At 42.3% G+C, this 14593-nt stretch overlaps 1 protein-coding gene across 3 annotated transcripts in view; it reads left to right on the forward strand.

Moving 5' to 3' along the window:
- The first annotated feature begins 5545 nt into the window (after positions 1-5545).
- Positions 5546-14593, forward strand: part of ECHDC1 (ethylmalonyl-CoA decarboxylase 1) — a 44748-nt gene continuing 35700 nt past the window's right edge. The window contains exons 1-2 of one of the 3 annotated variants that reach the window (XM_014267544.3): positions 5546-5691; positions 13417-13638. In XM_014267544.3, the coding sequence (XP_014123019.1) occupies positions 13419-13638 (220 nt within the window). In that variant the 5' untranslated portion in view covers positions 5546-5691; positions 13417-13418. Of the gene's footprint in view, positions 5692-6129; positions 6320-13416; positions 13639-14593 lie in introns of those variants that run through there. The other 2 variants (XM_005487735.4, XM_074537847.1) reach the window with 2 other exon arrangements.

Raw genomic sequence — 14593 nt, forward strand, 5'->3', positions numbered from 1 at the left:
TTTCATTTCCAAATCTCTCTGCATTTGATTTTAGTTTTGAACTAAACCACAAAAGCAGTAAATTTTGAAACTGTAAAAAAGAGCAATGGGTTAGAGCTTTAGATCTGTACAGGACTATGCTTTCAGTGAGGAAGAGTGCAGGGCCTGGTTAATATTTAAAGGTTTTAAGACTAGTAGACATTCTTTTTTTTTCTGTGAAAACAAAGAAATATATACAAACCCAGCTTTTTACAATAGTTAAAAAACACTCACATGTAGATATAAATTAATTCAGCCTAATTAACTACTTCAGAGACATGATCACAGGTATCAACTGTTCTTTAATATTATTAAAATATCCAGATTTAATACCATGAAATCTCAGGTGACAGTCAGAAGTTCCTTTTTTAAATAACCTCTTTTACCAGTAGAATATTTTCACATGCTTTGGGCTTTTATTTAATGTTGGCTACTACAGGACGAGCTCTAAGCTGGTCCATTTTCCCATATAAAGTCCAGTAGCCCTGATGAACCTGGAGTCATAGGATTCAGCAGGGAGCTCTCCTCCAATCCAGCTGACAACCTCATTATCCATCTTTTGAAATATTTCAGCTGTGGAAGTGATACACTTATGTAACATGTACTTGAGAAAAATAAAACCTCTGCTTTTAAAGAAGAATGCTCTGCCCCTCCTGCCACCACTTAATTTTCACAATTTCTCCTTTCTCTATAAAGTGTGAACTAAAAAAAATCATGAGTGAAAGACAGTGATGACCAGGAAAGACAAAATAGAAACATAATGGCAGATGAGATCAGGGGATAATGCTACCATAAAGAGGTAGCTAAAAATATTGCAGTTCTTCTCATTTACCAACAATCTTTACCTTACATCACATCACAGCATTTTCCATTTTACCTATCCACTATCTCTTCATGTGAAAAGGGGCATTAGAACAATGTAATGAACAAAACAAACAGCAGTGTAGTGTTTCTGTGACCAGCAGCTGCAGGAACTGGAGCTGGAAATCTGGCAGTCAGTGTGTCACCCACCTATGCCCCAGTGCCCGAAATGGCTGCAGGACTTGTGCCCCCACCACCTCATGGTCTCCATGCACAACAGTTGTTTCTCTGGCATGGCAGATACAGGGAATTCTTTCCAATGGCCAGACTTGAAGAGGACAGTTCTGAATCTAGGGTTTGTCTCTGCCATAGCTGCAGAGATGTAGCTGCTGTGACAATGAAGACATTGCATGTGTGCAGCAGTGTGCTCAGCCATGTGCTTGGTGGAAATGCAGCAGTGCTAAAGACTGAAATCTGCAGCCAGATCTCTGCAGTTTCTCATATGTGGACCTCCTGCAGAGGTATCTAGGCACAGAAGTGCCAATGTAGACCATGATTTTATGTTACAGCTACTGATAATAACTGGAACTGCTCTTCCAAAAGCTCTAATGCACTGGGAGGCAAAAAGGAATGTGGTTTGGCAGGCAGAGTGGGCCTGATTCAACCAACTGCTTATGTGTCACTGAAATCAATGGTGCTATTTAGGGGCTTAATTGCTTTGCTGAATCCAGGCCAAAGAAACAAAAAGCAAGATGGTTAAGCAACAAAGCTTCGATATATATCTTAAATCTTGAACACTTCCATCCTTTATCAATATTATGATTCTCCCCAGCAATTCAGAGTTGTTCAGAAAAATTTCAAAGAAAACACATGCCTTACTTTTTGGCCCTGACTTAGCTAACATTTTGGTGTACCATTATTCATGCAGATAGTGCCATTTTCTCAAGAACAGAAAGACACAAGTGAAGTGCCACAACAGGCTGTTTTTGCAGGTCAGAGCTGTATCTAATATCTACAGCATTTAAGCATTCCTGCCAAGGTTATACAACTGCTAGAGACATCTGGACCTAATACTGAAATGTTCCTATTGCAATCTGTGTGTGCGTGAATATTCTTGTGCCAAAATATTTATTTAAAACTGTCTTTAAAAGAAAGAACAATAAGTTCAAGGAGTTATAATTTTTTCAGTTGTTTTTCTTTCAATAACAAACACACCTCAGACAAATAAAAATTAACAGTTTCAATACCAGTGTTTAAATAATGCTTTTACTCACTGGTTAGTCAGTATCCATAAAGAATAGCTGCATTTGCCCTAATTAATGCCCCATTTCCAGGAAAGGCTTTAATTAACATCTGACATTTAAGCAGCACTACAATGTGGTGTGTAATTATCACCTGGCCTACTTCGGTGTGATTCAAATGCTCTTGGAGAAAGAGATGCTTTTTTTTCCTCTGAAAGTTTTACAGAATGGAGTCGCAACAGAGACTAAGGAAATGAAGGAAAGAAAGCCAGATCTTCAAAGAGATTTAGAGTGGAGTTTTCCAGTACAATTAGCCTATCCCAGTGGCTGGCTGCCCCCCTCAAAGGAGAGGGATCCACTCATGCACCTCTCAGCTTTGCCCTGGGCTATCTATTTCTTACCCACTTCCTCTTCCCAATTTGGCAAAGCCCTGAGTGCCACTGGAAGAGTCAGAACTAATAATAGAACTGAGCCCATTTGATAACTCAATGCTGCTAAAACAGGATGGTCTTCCTCCTCTGGTTTTCTCCATCTTCTTTCCCCTGCTTTGTGTCCCTCAGGCTCCACCAGCAGCATGCCAAGCTAGTTCAGTTCCTTAACCCTGGAATCCAAAGAGAAACTAGTTGCTCTGCTAAAGCAGTTTCCTGACAGTTGGGTGAGCTCAGCTGGCTCTCCCCTGGTTCTCACTCCCAGGACTGAGAGGGAGAAGTGTGGGATCACCACCTCCCAGTGGAAGTGGGCTGGTATTTTGTCTTGTGAAATCAGCTCTTACCTTGTGTAGGAAGGTACACCACAAACAAGCATGTTTTTGTACTGTATGTATTTTCTATCAGAAAATTAGTGTCTAATCAAATGACAGTGTTGGTGAAGTGAAAGGTAAGAGCACGTGGCAGGGACCTGATGACCCTTTTGGTTGATCTGAGGCCACTCTTCCCACAGTGAGCTGTAACCAGAGAGAGGACTTTGCAGAGCAAGAACATGCTTCACTCTATCTGTTCAAGTTGCTTTATATGGCATGGAAACACGGAACAGTTTAGGTTGGAAAAGACCTTCAAGGCCATAGACTCATACACTAACTTAAGTAGCTATTAATGTTTAAATATCTAGTATTTGCAGGGTCACTGAGAGTGTGAGCAAGTACCAAGCTGTGGCTGTGCTGAACCTCTCTCCTGCTCTCTGGCCTGATGAATATTTCATTATGCTGTATCAAGAAAAACAGCTTTTAGCACACGGGCCAGGGCTCCTTTCCCTCAACTTCCCAACAATACACCACAGCCTCGTGAACAGAGCACCTTCCCCAGAGAAATGAGCTGGTTTGCTCCTGGTTGGCAGGAGAGGGCCTGGGTGACACTTCCCATGCTGTGGTACAGAGGCAAGTGTTTCCTTACCTCCTCTTCCAGCCATGCCTTGCTGGAGCTCAGAGTCAGCTCTGCAGGAGGAGATCCTTAAACAATATGGGCAGAGAACATAAAACCAACACATTGTGATAGGATGGGTAGGGAGCTGCCTGTGAAGAGCTGAGCCCTTTGCAGACACATCCAGTGACCAAATACTGTGTGAGAAACGGGCAGCTTTGGTGCATGAAGTGAACAGCGGGCTGACATACAAGTACTGATACAGTTGCAGTTCTGAGGTACTCACGGTCCTGCCCTGTCCCCAGCCAGGCCCTGCCTAACAAAATCAAACCAAGTGTAACTTGGCACATGGGGCTGCATTTAGCAAGTGCAGCAGCTCTGGGGTATTTCAGATATCTGCAGTGAGGACAGGAGAGACAGCTGGGGTGGGAGCCTTGTTAGCTAACCTGATATAAATTGTCTCTTCCCATGAATCACAGCTGTCAGGCACCAATGGGATTTGGGGGTCTCTTGGGTGAGGCTGTAAGGAGAAACTGAATATTATGATTTTGGATCTAGAAATCTAGATTTTAGAAATATTTCAGAAATTTAGGAATAGAATGCATGTGTCCATCTCATTATGTGGGTCTAGTCTTTGAAGTATATGTTACACCATCCTTTAGCCTGCCACACTTCCACACAGAGCTGATGATATTTGCTTCCTAAAAATTACATTCAAGGGACCCTTTATGAACTGACTGTGGGCTTATGTGTTGTTTGGTATCCAATAATTCCTGAGATCTAAGCCCAGATGTTGTCATCTATCTGTTCCATTGCTCTGAAAGGAGTTCATAAAAATAGCACTCAGGAGCTCTGTATCTATTGGAATTCAATATTTCAGTCTGGCAGCCTTGAAACCGAGAGTGAAGCATTGCCCTTTTAGCCAGTACATTGTCGCCAGCTTCTGGGTCAGCAACAGGGAATGACCACATTCCGTATAATTCAGGTGGTGACCTGACAATCCTAGGTCAGTACTGCTTCAGCAATGCAAGGAGAAAGTATTATTGAAATCAGTGCAATTATGTGCAGGAATAAGAATAAGCAACTTTGCAGGATTTTACATTTTTTTCCTTTTCTTTTTCTTTCTTATTGTACAGTCAAACATCCAGGGGACTAGTCACCATCCTGCTGAAGGTTACAGCCTGTCTGGTCTTTAATGTCTGTTTTCAAAGATGACCCCATCCACCTGTTCATTTTCCTACAATCCTCATTCTTCACTCTGAGTGCATCCTAGTCTTTTCCTTATGTCCTATATGACGCAAGGCAATAAAACCAACAATGAGGCAAACTGGTCTATGGATATGCCGGTCCGGTTTGTGCTACTTCCAGCAAGCGCTGCTAGGTGGCAATATGTTACCTGGAAAACCACGAGATTCCAGCCGCCGTCGCCTCCCTCTGCTCCCGACCGAGCTGGGACGTGCCTGGGCATCGCTCCGCTCCAAAGAGGGGATGGGCCCTTGGAGCAGGACCTGGTGAGAGCAGCTTCACTCACACTTTATTGAGATTTTCCAGACACAACTGCAGGGCTGAATCCTACTGGAAAAATTCTTTGTGAACCCAAGAGGAAAAACAAGAGGCGAGCCTGCTTGTTGCAGATAGTGTTGTAAAAAGGAAATGGATGCTTCTATTGTATAAAGATAGCACTGCCTGGGACTAGACTGTCATATTCTCGAGTCTCTGAATAATACAAAGTTGAAAGCACTTGTTCATCATGTAAAACTTTTGTTTTCCCCACATAAATGAATAATTGAAATCCCTACATATTCAATCATAATTTTTAATGAACTGGGCCAATTTTTGAACATTTTATTGACAGCTGGGTTGAAAAACAGCTTTAATAAAGATGGAGAAGATATATTTCCAGTTACATACTTCAGCCATGCTACAAATACTTACAACTGAGTTGTCTTAGTATATGTCTCAACAAGGACACAGAAAGACTGGCTCATATTTGCACAATGTTTTGAATTTGCAAAGCACTAAGCGATCTTCATTGAAACCATTTATTTCCCTTAATCTGGCTGCTGGCAAAACCGAGGGCAGGGCTGTGTGTGACAGTGCCATTTTATGCAAGCCTCAAGTTTACACAATTCCAGTTTGATGCCAGGGTAGCTTGCGGCATGCTCAGCACTTTGGCCCAGCTGCCAGAGCTGGGTACAGGTGAGCTGCACCTGGAGCCGGAGAGGCACAGGGCCAGGAGCAGGACAGCTGGAAAGAGCTCCCACTTAGGCTGACAGGTAAAATAGATGGATGTGAAAATGGGGAGCCCAGGTCTTTCCTTGTGGCGACGTGGACAGGGAGCTGACATCTCAGCTGCCTGCTGCGCACCCCAGGCACAGCAGGCGGGGGCCCCGCCGCCCCAGGCTGGATGCTCCCGGCAGCGATTCCTATCCCCAGGCGAGAGCTCGTCCTGAGCCAGCGGAGAAACGAGGATCTCCAATTCCCCTGACTGGGATAGGAACACGGGGCTTGGTTTTCAGAGATGGAGGCGATCGGTGCAGAAAACAACAATAATGACGACCTGCTTATGTACTATCTAGCAACCTTGGAGCTGACAAAGTATCGTCTGCTTCAAAATTGCTTAAATTCAGGCAGAGTTCTCGCTGTTACGGGTCACGCCTCTATGGACGCGGTGTGAAGCCCTCTCCTGCCGGCCTTAAGTCAGCCCTCAGCTCCCATGGGCTCAGTCGGCTTTTGATGCACTTTGCTCGGCGCGGGGCTGCGCCGACACCGCCGGGCCCGGGGCGCGGGCAGGCGGCGGCGGGGCCGGCCCGGAGGCCGCGGCCGCGGTTCCCGGCGGGGCCCTTTCCCCGCAGCACCGCCCGCCTCCTCTGCTCCGCCGGCGCCGGTCAGAGCCGGGCCCAGGTCAGTGCCGGCCACAGGGCTCCACTGCCCCGGCCGCTCGCGGCCCTCGGGGGGAAAAGGGGGAACGGGGCCGCCGAGGCGGCGCTGCCGGGGCGAGGCAGGCGCGGGGCGTCCCGGTCCCCGCGAGGCCTCGGGGCGCCCGCGGCTGAGGCGAGGTGGCTCCTTTGGTGCAGGAGAGGCCGGCGGTGTTTCTGCTCAGCCCTGACACCTCGGGTCCCGCTTTGGGAACAGCCGGTCACCGCCCACTTCGGCCCTGCTCGGCACTGAGCCCTGCCTTGGCGGTTGATTTAACATAAAGTCATTTTGTTTAAAAAAAAGTGTCAGAAAAGCTTCCCTAGGCAGACTGCGATCCCAAAATCCCGGGATTTTGGCATCGCAGGTTAGCAGCAAGAAATGTCCGCTGGGGAAGTAGCTTCCACCCCTCGGTCTCTTGAATCTTGACCTCTTCCCAGGGTGCAGGGAGGTTGCCATTGCTTCCCGGGATTCAGTGTGTGGAGCCAAGGAAGCCGGGGACAGGCGGCCCCGGTGTGGTGCTGCTGGTCACCGCTGCTGTGACGGGGGACAGGAGAATCGTGGCTGCGTGGCCGGCTCGCACCTCGGTATATGGTTGTTTTGGAGTTGGCAGGAGCATGTATGGGTGGTGGTGGTAAGGTGAGAATAGTAAAGAACAGTGAATTAAGTGGAATTCAGAATACTTCTTGACTATAAAAGCTACACTTTTCAAGGCAACCATTGGGAAAGCATCAGTATTTGCAGTTACGGCAAGAATTGGATTCATGCTTTTATAGTTCAGGATTTGGTGACTGAAAAGCCAATGATGAGTTGGTTGTGGTTGTTTCTGTTCATGTGAAGTTGTGTGTCTGCCCTTCTTAAAGGTGTCTAAAACACACCTAGTGGGCAGTGAACTTAAAAGACTTTTCTGTCGTTGTTAAAAAAGCTCCTTTGATGACACATGTGAAGAGAACCTCTTTGGATCAAAGCATTAAAAAATAAAGGGCCCGAGTGCTTTTTGCAGAAGATAACAGATTCTTGCTCTCTGTGATGAAATTCAAAATCTTTCACTCACCATGGGACCAAAGTCAAATGTTTTTAGGTAGTGTCATCGGTATTTATGGAAAGGCTTTCTTTGTTGGCTGTTTTGCATCCTTAAATACCATTGTTTCTCAGTATGTATCTTTGTGATTTGTTTACTATTCTTCAAAATAATTAAGATGTAATTAAGAGAGAATGTAATTGTTTAGATATGGAAGGACAATTCACATCTAAACTCTAGCCTACAGGGGTCATTAAAAAACTAAACGAAGAACACATAGTTTGGAAAGCCATAGCTTACTATGCCCAGAATTGAGCTGCTCAGAAACGATGAAATAACAAGAAAAAAAGAGAGAGAAAAACAGAAATGAGGTGTAAATGGTCAGGCAGCTTAAAACTGAATCTACAGACAAGGTGTTCTTTTTAATTACAGGGTTAAAAGGTTTTTTTTCCTCCAGTTAATTTTTATTTTCCTTGTATATTATTTGATGCTCTTTCAGTTAGTTAATTTAGACATGGTCTCATTTCTTGTTTTCTCAGGTTCTGGATGAATAAACTTTGTTTGTAATGCTGACATCTAGAAAGTAGCAGGCCCAAATCTTTTGTTCTCTCAACAGTAATACAGAGGATACAAAATTGTCCGTGAATATACCAGCTACTTTTAAAGCCTGTTTTTAGAGGAGTCATAAGGCTTTTCAAGTAACTTGATGAACTGGAGAGATTGTTGATCCCATCTAATGTGTCTACAGTGCAGGTACCAGAGACAATGTACTAAAATTTTGAACAGGGCTCAGCAAGTTTGAGAGCCATGCCATTTTGAGAAAGGCATGAGGGATCTGTTCCCTAGTTGGGGAGGCAGAATCTCCTCAGCTCCCCAGCTTTGTTTAGTTTCTGTATTTGCAAATTATGTTTTGTCAGTAGGTTTTCTGCTGCTGATCCTTTAGCATACTTATGATCTGCTCACTGATTGCTTTCAGCAGTGAGGAAGCCAGCTGGAGAAGTGACTGCCCTCAGTTTGCTTCATCTGGTAATTATTAGAGTGGGAGAACCTGTTGGACAAGGTGTTTAAGTTAACTTAACCCACACATCGTGGAAGGAAAGCAGAGAGGTGGATAAGTGGGTGAGGTATGTGGAGGGCTCTGTAACCTTCAGGTGAGGGGTGGTGACAAGCAACTGGCAACAGAGGAATCCTGTGTGTGAGTCCTCCCTACTACACCTTTCTTGTGTCTGAGGGCAGGGTCTACTGACTCCTTGTCACTGTGAGACCAAGCTGGCCTCTTTTTGTGTTTGAATCTCTTCTCTTTGTCCAACACCATAATTTATTTTCTTTAATTCCGTATAATCACCCACCAGCCTACTTCCTAGGGTTACAGACAGTTGTTATTTTCACTCATTTTCAATCTGCTTTTTTTTCCCTGCAAATGGGCTATTTTCATGCTTTGTTTCTCCATCACTCTGCCTTTTCATCTGCTTTCAAGCTGTAGGGTCAGTTGTGCCAGCCCTGGGTACTGGGCCACCACTTGCTTTCCATTAATTGGCCACTGCAGGAACCTGTTGAAGCATCTGCCAGTCATGGTGACTGCTCTCTAGTACAGGTGAATGCCTTTTAAATGACTGGTAAGCCACCCACAGGGTTGAATTGTGAGTCATCTTATCATTATCCTCAATTCACATCTTCTAACCTTTCTTCCCTTTGCATTTCTGCGCTTGTTGCTGAAATTGCAACTGCCAAAGGTCTTCGTCAAGTCAGGTTTTCTTCTTGACCAAGTGCCCTTGATGCCTTTGGTAGTCTCACAAAAGTGCCTAATTGTGTTTTTAATGCCATTTGAATATTTTCTCCTCCCTGAGATTTATTTTGTGGATTTTGTCTGTTGAATCCCTTTATTTCTGTTATGCCTAATCTCAGTATACCTTCATCCAAACCCAGAAATTCAGTTGATGGGTTTTTTTTTTCCAGGGTCTATATCTGCTCATCACACCTGTCACATCCTGCCCCAGATGAAAGGGCATGCTTGTTTCTCTGATGTATTGAAAACACATCCCTGCATCTTTTTTTCCCCATTTTCTTTTTCACTGACTTGTGTCAATAATTCAGGCACCATTTTTGAACTGGAATTTTCCTTGCTCAAATATTTTAATTTGCTGATTTAGCTTGCTGTGTAATGCAGTGTTTCTTGTTTGAGCATAAAGCTCCTAAGATTCAGTTCTCTGGTTTGTGTTAGCTCTTCTGCCCTTTCTTCTAGAAACTTGCAACATACAGCCTTTACCTCTTACTTTGGCCAGGTGTCTTAATGTTCAGTGATAATTGCAACTGGCAGCATTGCTGGAGGTTGCTGTTTGGTACATCGTGTGTTAGGAGACATTTGGGTTGCAACAGAGTAGTTGTAATGGCTGGGCAAATACCCTTGTTCAAGACTTACAAATATCCCAAAGAATCTACTCAGAGAGTACTGATGTGGGTGTTATCCCCAGTATTACGATGTTTTATTAACATTGTAAGGTCTGAATTTTACCCAGACAGTTGCCAGAGGCTGTCAGAAGGCCTCTGATAATCTGCATGCACAAAAATACATAGATTGTGAGTGCCTGCATGTAGATACATGTGCAACTCTTGTAGATACATGTGCTGCTCTTGCATAATGTGTGTTGGTCCTTTGTACTGAAGTGCTGGCACTGGATGTGTTTATATTAACCCACAGTCTGGTGCCCCACAGGCAAGGGTGTTAGAATATCACTTGAGTGTCAAATGGGATTTAAACTGTTGGTTTGTGTAAGAGGTACAATAGCTGTGGAATGAACAACTATTGATGGCCATACTGTTGGCTTCTCTCTTAGTTGTCACCAGTGATATATAAAGCTGTAGCACTTAAAATATAAGAAAGATACTAATTGACCACTGTTATTCCTATACTGTCAGGTTAGGCTGTTTTTCATTGTAGGAACTGTGAATAAATTACCTTTGCTACAGAGGCTAATGGGTATAGCGTGTTGCCTTTTTAAAATTAGACTAAGACTCCATTTCTGTAAGTATGTATAAATAGATGTGATTATGCTAAACTGAAAATCTGAAAATGTTAGTGTTAATAATATCTCTTTGCTGGTCCTACAACATTGTAAGTGTTTCTGCAACATCTTTCTTTTGCTGCTTTCATGCAAAATACAGAAATAATCAATCTCAGTCATGCAGTGGACTGTGAGCGCTCTGTACTGATTGAAATTCTGGGTGTTGTTTGTCAGATATCAGCAGAAATCCCTTTAGACTGAGAGAGCTCTAGCTCTTCCTATCATACTTTTCTTGAGTGGTTAGCTCAGTCAGACTGAACTATTAAAATAATCTCATTTTTATTAAAAAATTACATTGGTCACTGACCGGTACTGTAGGAGATGATTGTAAAGAAAATAATTCAAAGATTATACCTTACATGAGTCATTAATCATGAGTCATGATCAGCAGGCAGTGGTATCCAATTTGTTTTCTAATCTTGCACTTGCTGCTGTTCTTTATTACCATAGTGATAATATTAAAGAGCTGTTAATGCATATAACCACGCAGTTGAATATGACAGACTCTTTTTTCATTGGAATAAAATTTCCATATCTTAAGTTTGTTTTGCTCAGTATATTTCTTGTCAGGAGAAATTCAGTAGTATATAAAAGCCATAAAATAGTTCATGTCAGTAAGTGGTTAAGTTAGCAGAGCAGCCTTTTTCCCCCTCTCCTTTTTGCTTTCAAGCCAGTCATTGGGGCTTCCTAGAGAATTCGATCTAGTCTGTTTTAGTATGAGAGCTGGGGACACCTTGTATTCATTAAAAATTGGGAATTGGTTGTTCAAGGTACACTTTACAAGGATTGGCTGCACTGTCCATGTATTTCATGTTTGTTCTCTCCCGAGCAAAAGCTAGCGGCTGGATGGAAAGTTTTATTGCTTTAATATGCGGAGGAATGACTACTGAGATTTTAGAGAAAAGGGGAAGGCTGTCTCTCTCTTGAGAGACTGAATATAAAAAGAACCAATTAGGAGAAATGAGCTTTAGAAACCCATTTTCACTCTTTAAATAAAATTTTAAAAGCTCTGAAGGGTGGTAGCAGAAGTGTTGCTGACTATTAGAATGTGCATAGATGCAGAGTGTTTGGGTGCAGCAGCAGTCAGGGCATGTTTTTTTATGAAGTAATGAATCTTGCATTCAATTTGATTTTAAACTTAATTAAATTTTGTAATTAGTTTTATTAGTTTACATTTTGGAAAGGTTCATTGTGACAGATTAAAGCCTTGTTTGCCAACAGCTATTAAAAAATCATCCCTTTAAGTTTTCTTGTGCAGATGATTTTATAATGCATAGATTTGTGTAGGCCTTACTAGTTTCTTTGTGTTGAGTTTGTGAGATCCTGTGGTATTGCTGGCTGCAGTTTGGCAGGACAGGTATGAATCTACTGGACTAGATGGCTCTTCACAGTTGCCTGGTATTGCTGCATGTACCTTCACATCCCATAGTGGGATTGCTCTGCAAACTCCTCCTCCCTTTGAATGAGGACTATACCTGCACCAAGAGAAGCATTTGCAAGTTTAGTGTAGAATGGTACAGCCAGTGACAAGTGTTCACCTGACAGGGCTGTTCACTTGTTTCATTAGGAGCTAATTGTCTGTGGTTTTTAATGTGCATTTCCTTGATCATGTGTAAATAATAAAGGTTTTCAAAAATGTTGAGTCTGTAAGATACCCTGAACGGAGCATACAATGTAGCTGTCACCAAATTCTGTCTCAGTGAATGTGTTTGTGTTCTGAGTTCACCTGAGAAAAACTTACCAACAGCTGCTTGCTAATTTTGAAAGTATCTTGTTTCTGCCAAATACAATTCTGGAAAAAAGAAGATCTTTTCCCAGTTATCAAAAAATGAGCATCTACCATGTCTTCTGAGTGGCCAAGCCCATTAAAAAGTAGGTTGGGGCGAAGGTAGGACTACTCTATCAAATTGCAAAATAACAAGCATATTTTTGCCATGTCCTGTGGGGATTCTTTTGATTCCCATTCTGATTGGTGTCTAAGATGACTTTATTTCCAGATCAGCTGTTTTCAGTTCAGGCTTTACCCAGTTTCTTTCAAGTCACTCGTAAACTGCTTTCTCCAGTACACCCATTTCCAGAGTAAATAAATTAAGGCAGAGATGCAGATCAAGTGATAATTACTTTCTTGTTATTTCCTGATCTACAGTTGTACCCTGTAGAGTGGAAATAGCAGAGGAATAGGCCATGGGTACACTGGTACACAGAGATACTTTACAAGTATTATTACCTGTATAAAAGGCAAGTATGGCACTCAATGCATAATATTGCTGCACACTTCTCATCCTTTGGAGCACTGCACAGACTCTGTGCCCAAATGAGATTAACTCAAAGTGCTACTGGGATGACTGGGAAAAGCACATAGCAATCAAAGGCTAGGCAGGCTAATTAGTTTTAAGATAAGGTGTGACAATTGTGTTAATGGAATTAGGTGACAGGGAGCAGACTTCAATATTAGAATGATCTTCAGTTCTTAATTTTTAAGTTCCTCCGGTATTTCTCTGGGGCAGGTCTTGCTCTAATAGTTGCTTACAGAAAAGCAGGACATCCAGATCTTGAAAGTTGTGGGATTTGATAGGATTTTTCCTCCATTATAGGTGTGTTTGAAACTTTCTTTGAGGGAAGGGTGAGAGAGGGTTTGGAAGAGTAATACAGAGTAAATTGATCTAGTGGAATATGTAGATTTTTCTGTAGTTTTTGAGCCTCTTTTGCTTTCTGCACACAATAACTTTTTTGGTAAATTTTAAAAGGAAATATTTTAAAAGGTGCTAATACCTGGCTTAACTACTAAAATCACTCCATAAAACAACTTCTGTTTACTTGTGATGGTAGATTCAAATGAAGAATTTTGCTAATATAGTTTGCAGTGATTTCTGCCAACTGTTATGATTGTATCACCTGTATATTAGCTGCTGCTGTCATACTTCCCTCTTTCTCAGAGGACTGAAGTGGATTTCAAAAGAAGTTTCCTAATTTTTTTTCCCCCTCACTCCCTGTATTTCCAGAAATGGCCCTTGCTCTGTGGAAGAACTTTCTTCAGATTACAATGAAAAGGATACTACAGCAAAGAAGGTTGTCACTGTATAATGGTGCTCATGGCTATGAGGAAGAATTGATAAAGAAGAAACTTCAGCAGTTTTCTGGTGGATCTGTCAACCTTGTGAAAGAAGACAATGGCATTGCAATACTTACTTTGAATAACCCCAAGTTAATGAATGCTTTCACAGGTATTAATTAGTTGAGGGGATTGCTGGTTGGCTTTGGTCTTTCTCTTGTTCAGTTACCTATTTTGACATTTTGCCTAAAGAAAGATAAACACTCTGCTTTACCACGCCTTAGAAGAGTAAATGTGTTTATTCTGATGTGCAGCAAATGTGTCCAGTGTTTTGTAGTAACTTTGCTATACATGTCATAAGAATCTAAGAAATTCTCAATGACACAAGGACTGTCTTGCAGAAGGTGCTTCTCCCCATGTTGTTTAAGTGTTAGCACAATTCTGCCCCTGAGCTCTTTCTTGCACCTCCTCTCATTTTGTCATCACTGCTCTGGAAATATGGAAGGCATTTCTGTGGGCAGGAGACAATGCCACCTCCCTTTTGTAGGTGATAGAGAAAGACTGTGTTTATTGCTTGGTTCTTTAGCTAAAGCCTTCCCTGTACATTAAACTTCTGTAGTTTGGTCTTTTCCACTTACCCAAACTGGCTTCCATTTGTTCTTCATTTGCCTTATGTCTTAAATATCAGTGACTGGTTAATTAAAGATCAGATGAGCTGGGTATTCTCAGCTGTTGCAGGTCAGTGATCTATTTAATATGCTTTTACACTGGGGAATGCTTAGCTGTCAAAACCAAGTGCCCTATTTTATTAATCTTGTATTATGAGAGGGTTTTGTTCTCCAAGTTGAGTATATTTGCTGTCTCTTCTTAATTATCTAGATTATTTCAATTTATGTCACTCTCTTCAGATATGAGTGGCACAGGTCCAGGGTGTGAACCTGCTTGAGCTGGAGCTGTGCATAAGCCTTTACTGTAAGAATTATTTTATCTGTTAATATTTTGATGTGGATGCATTTGTGTCATCTTGCTAATTTCTTTGTTGCTGTTCTGTCTTCCTGCCCAGTTCTCACTGTTCCTTTGCTGTGAGCAAACATTTTGCAACATACTAGCAAAGTATGCCCTTTAGA

This window comes from Zonotrichia albicollis, chromosome 3 (genome assembly GCF_047830755.1).
Source record: "Zonotrichia albicollis isolate bZonAlb1 chromosome 3, bZonAlb1.hap1, whole genome shotgun sequence".
NCBI lineage: Eukaryota > Metazoa > Chordata > Aves > Passeriformes > Passerellidae > Zonotrichia > Zonotrichia albicollis.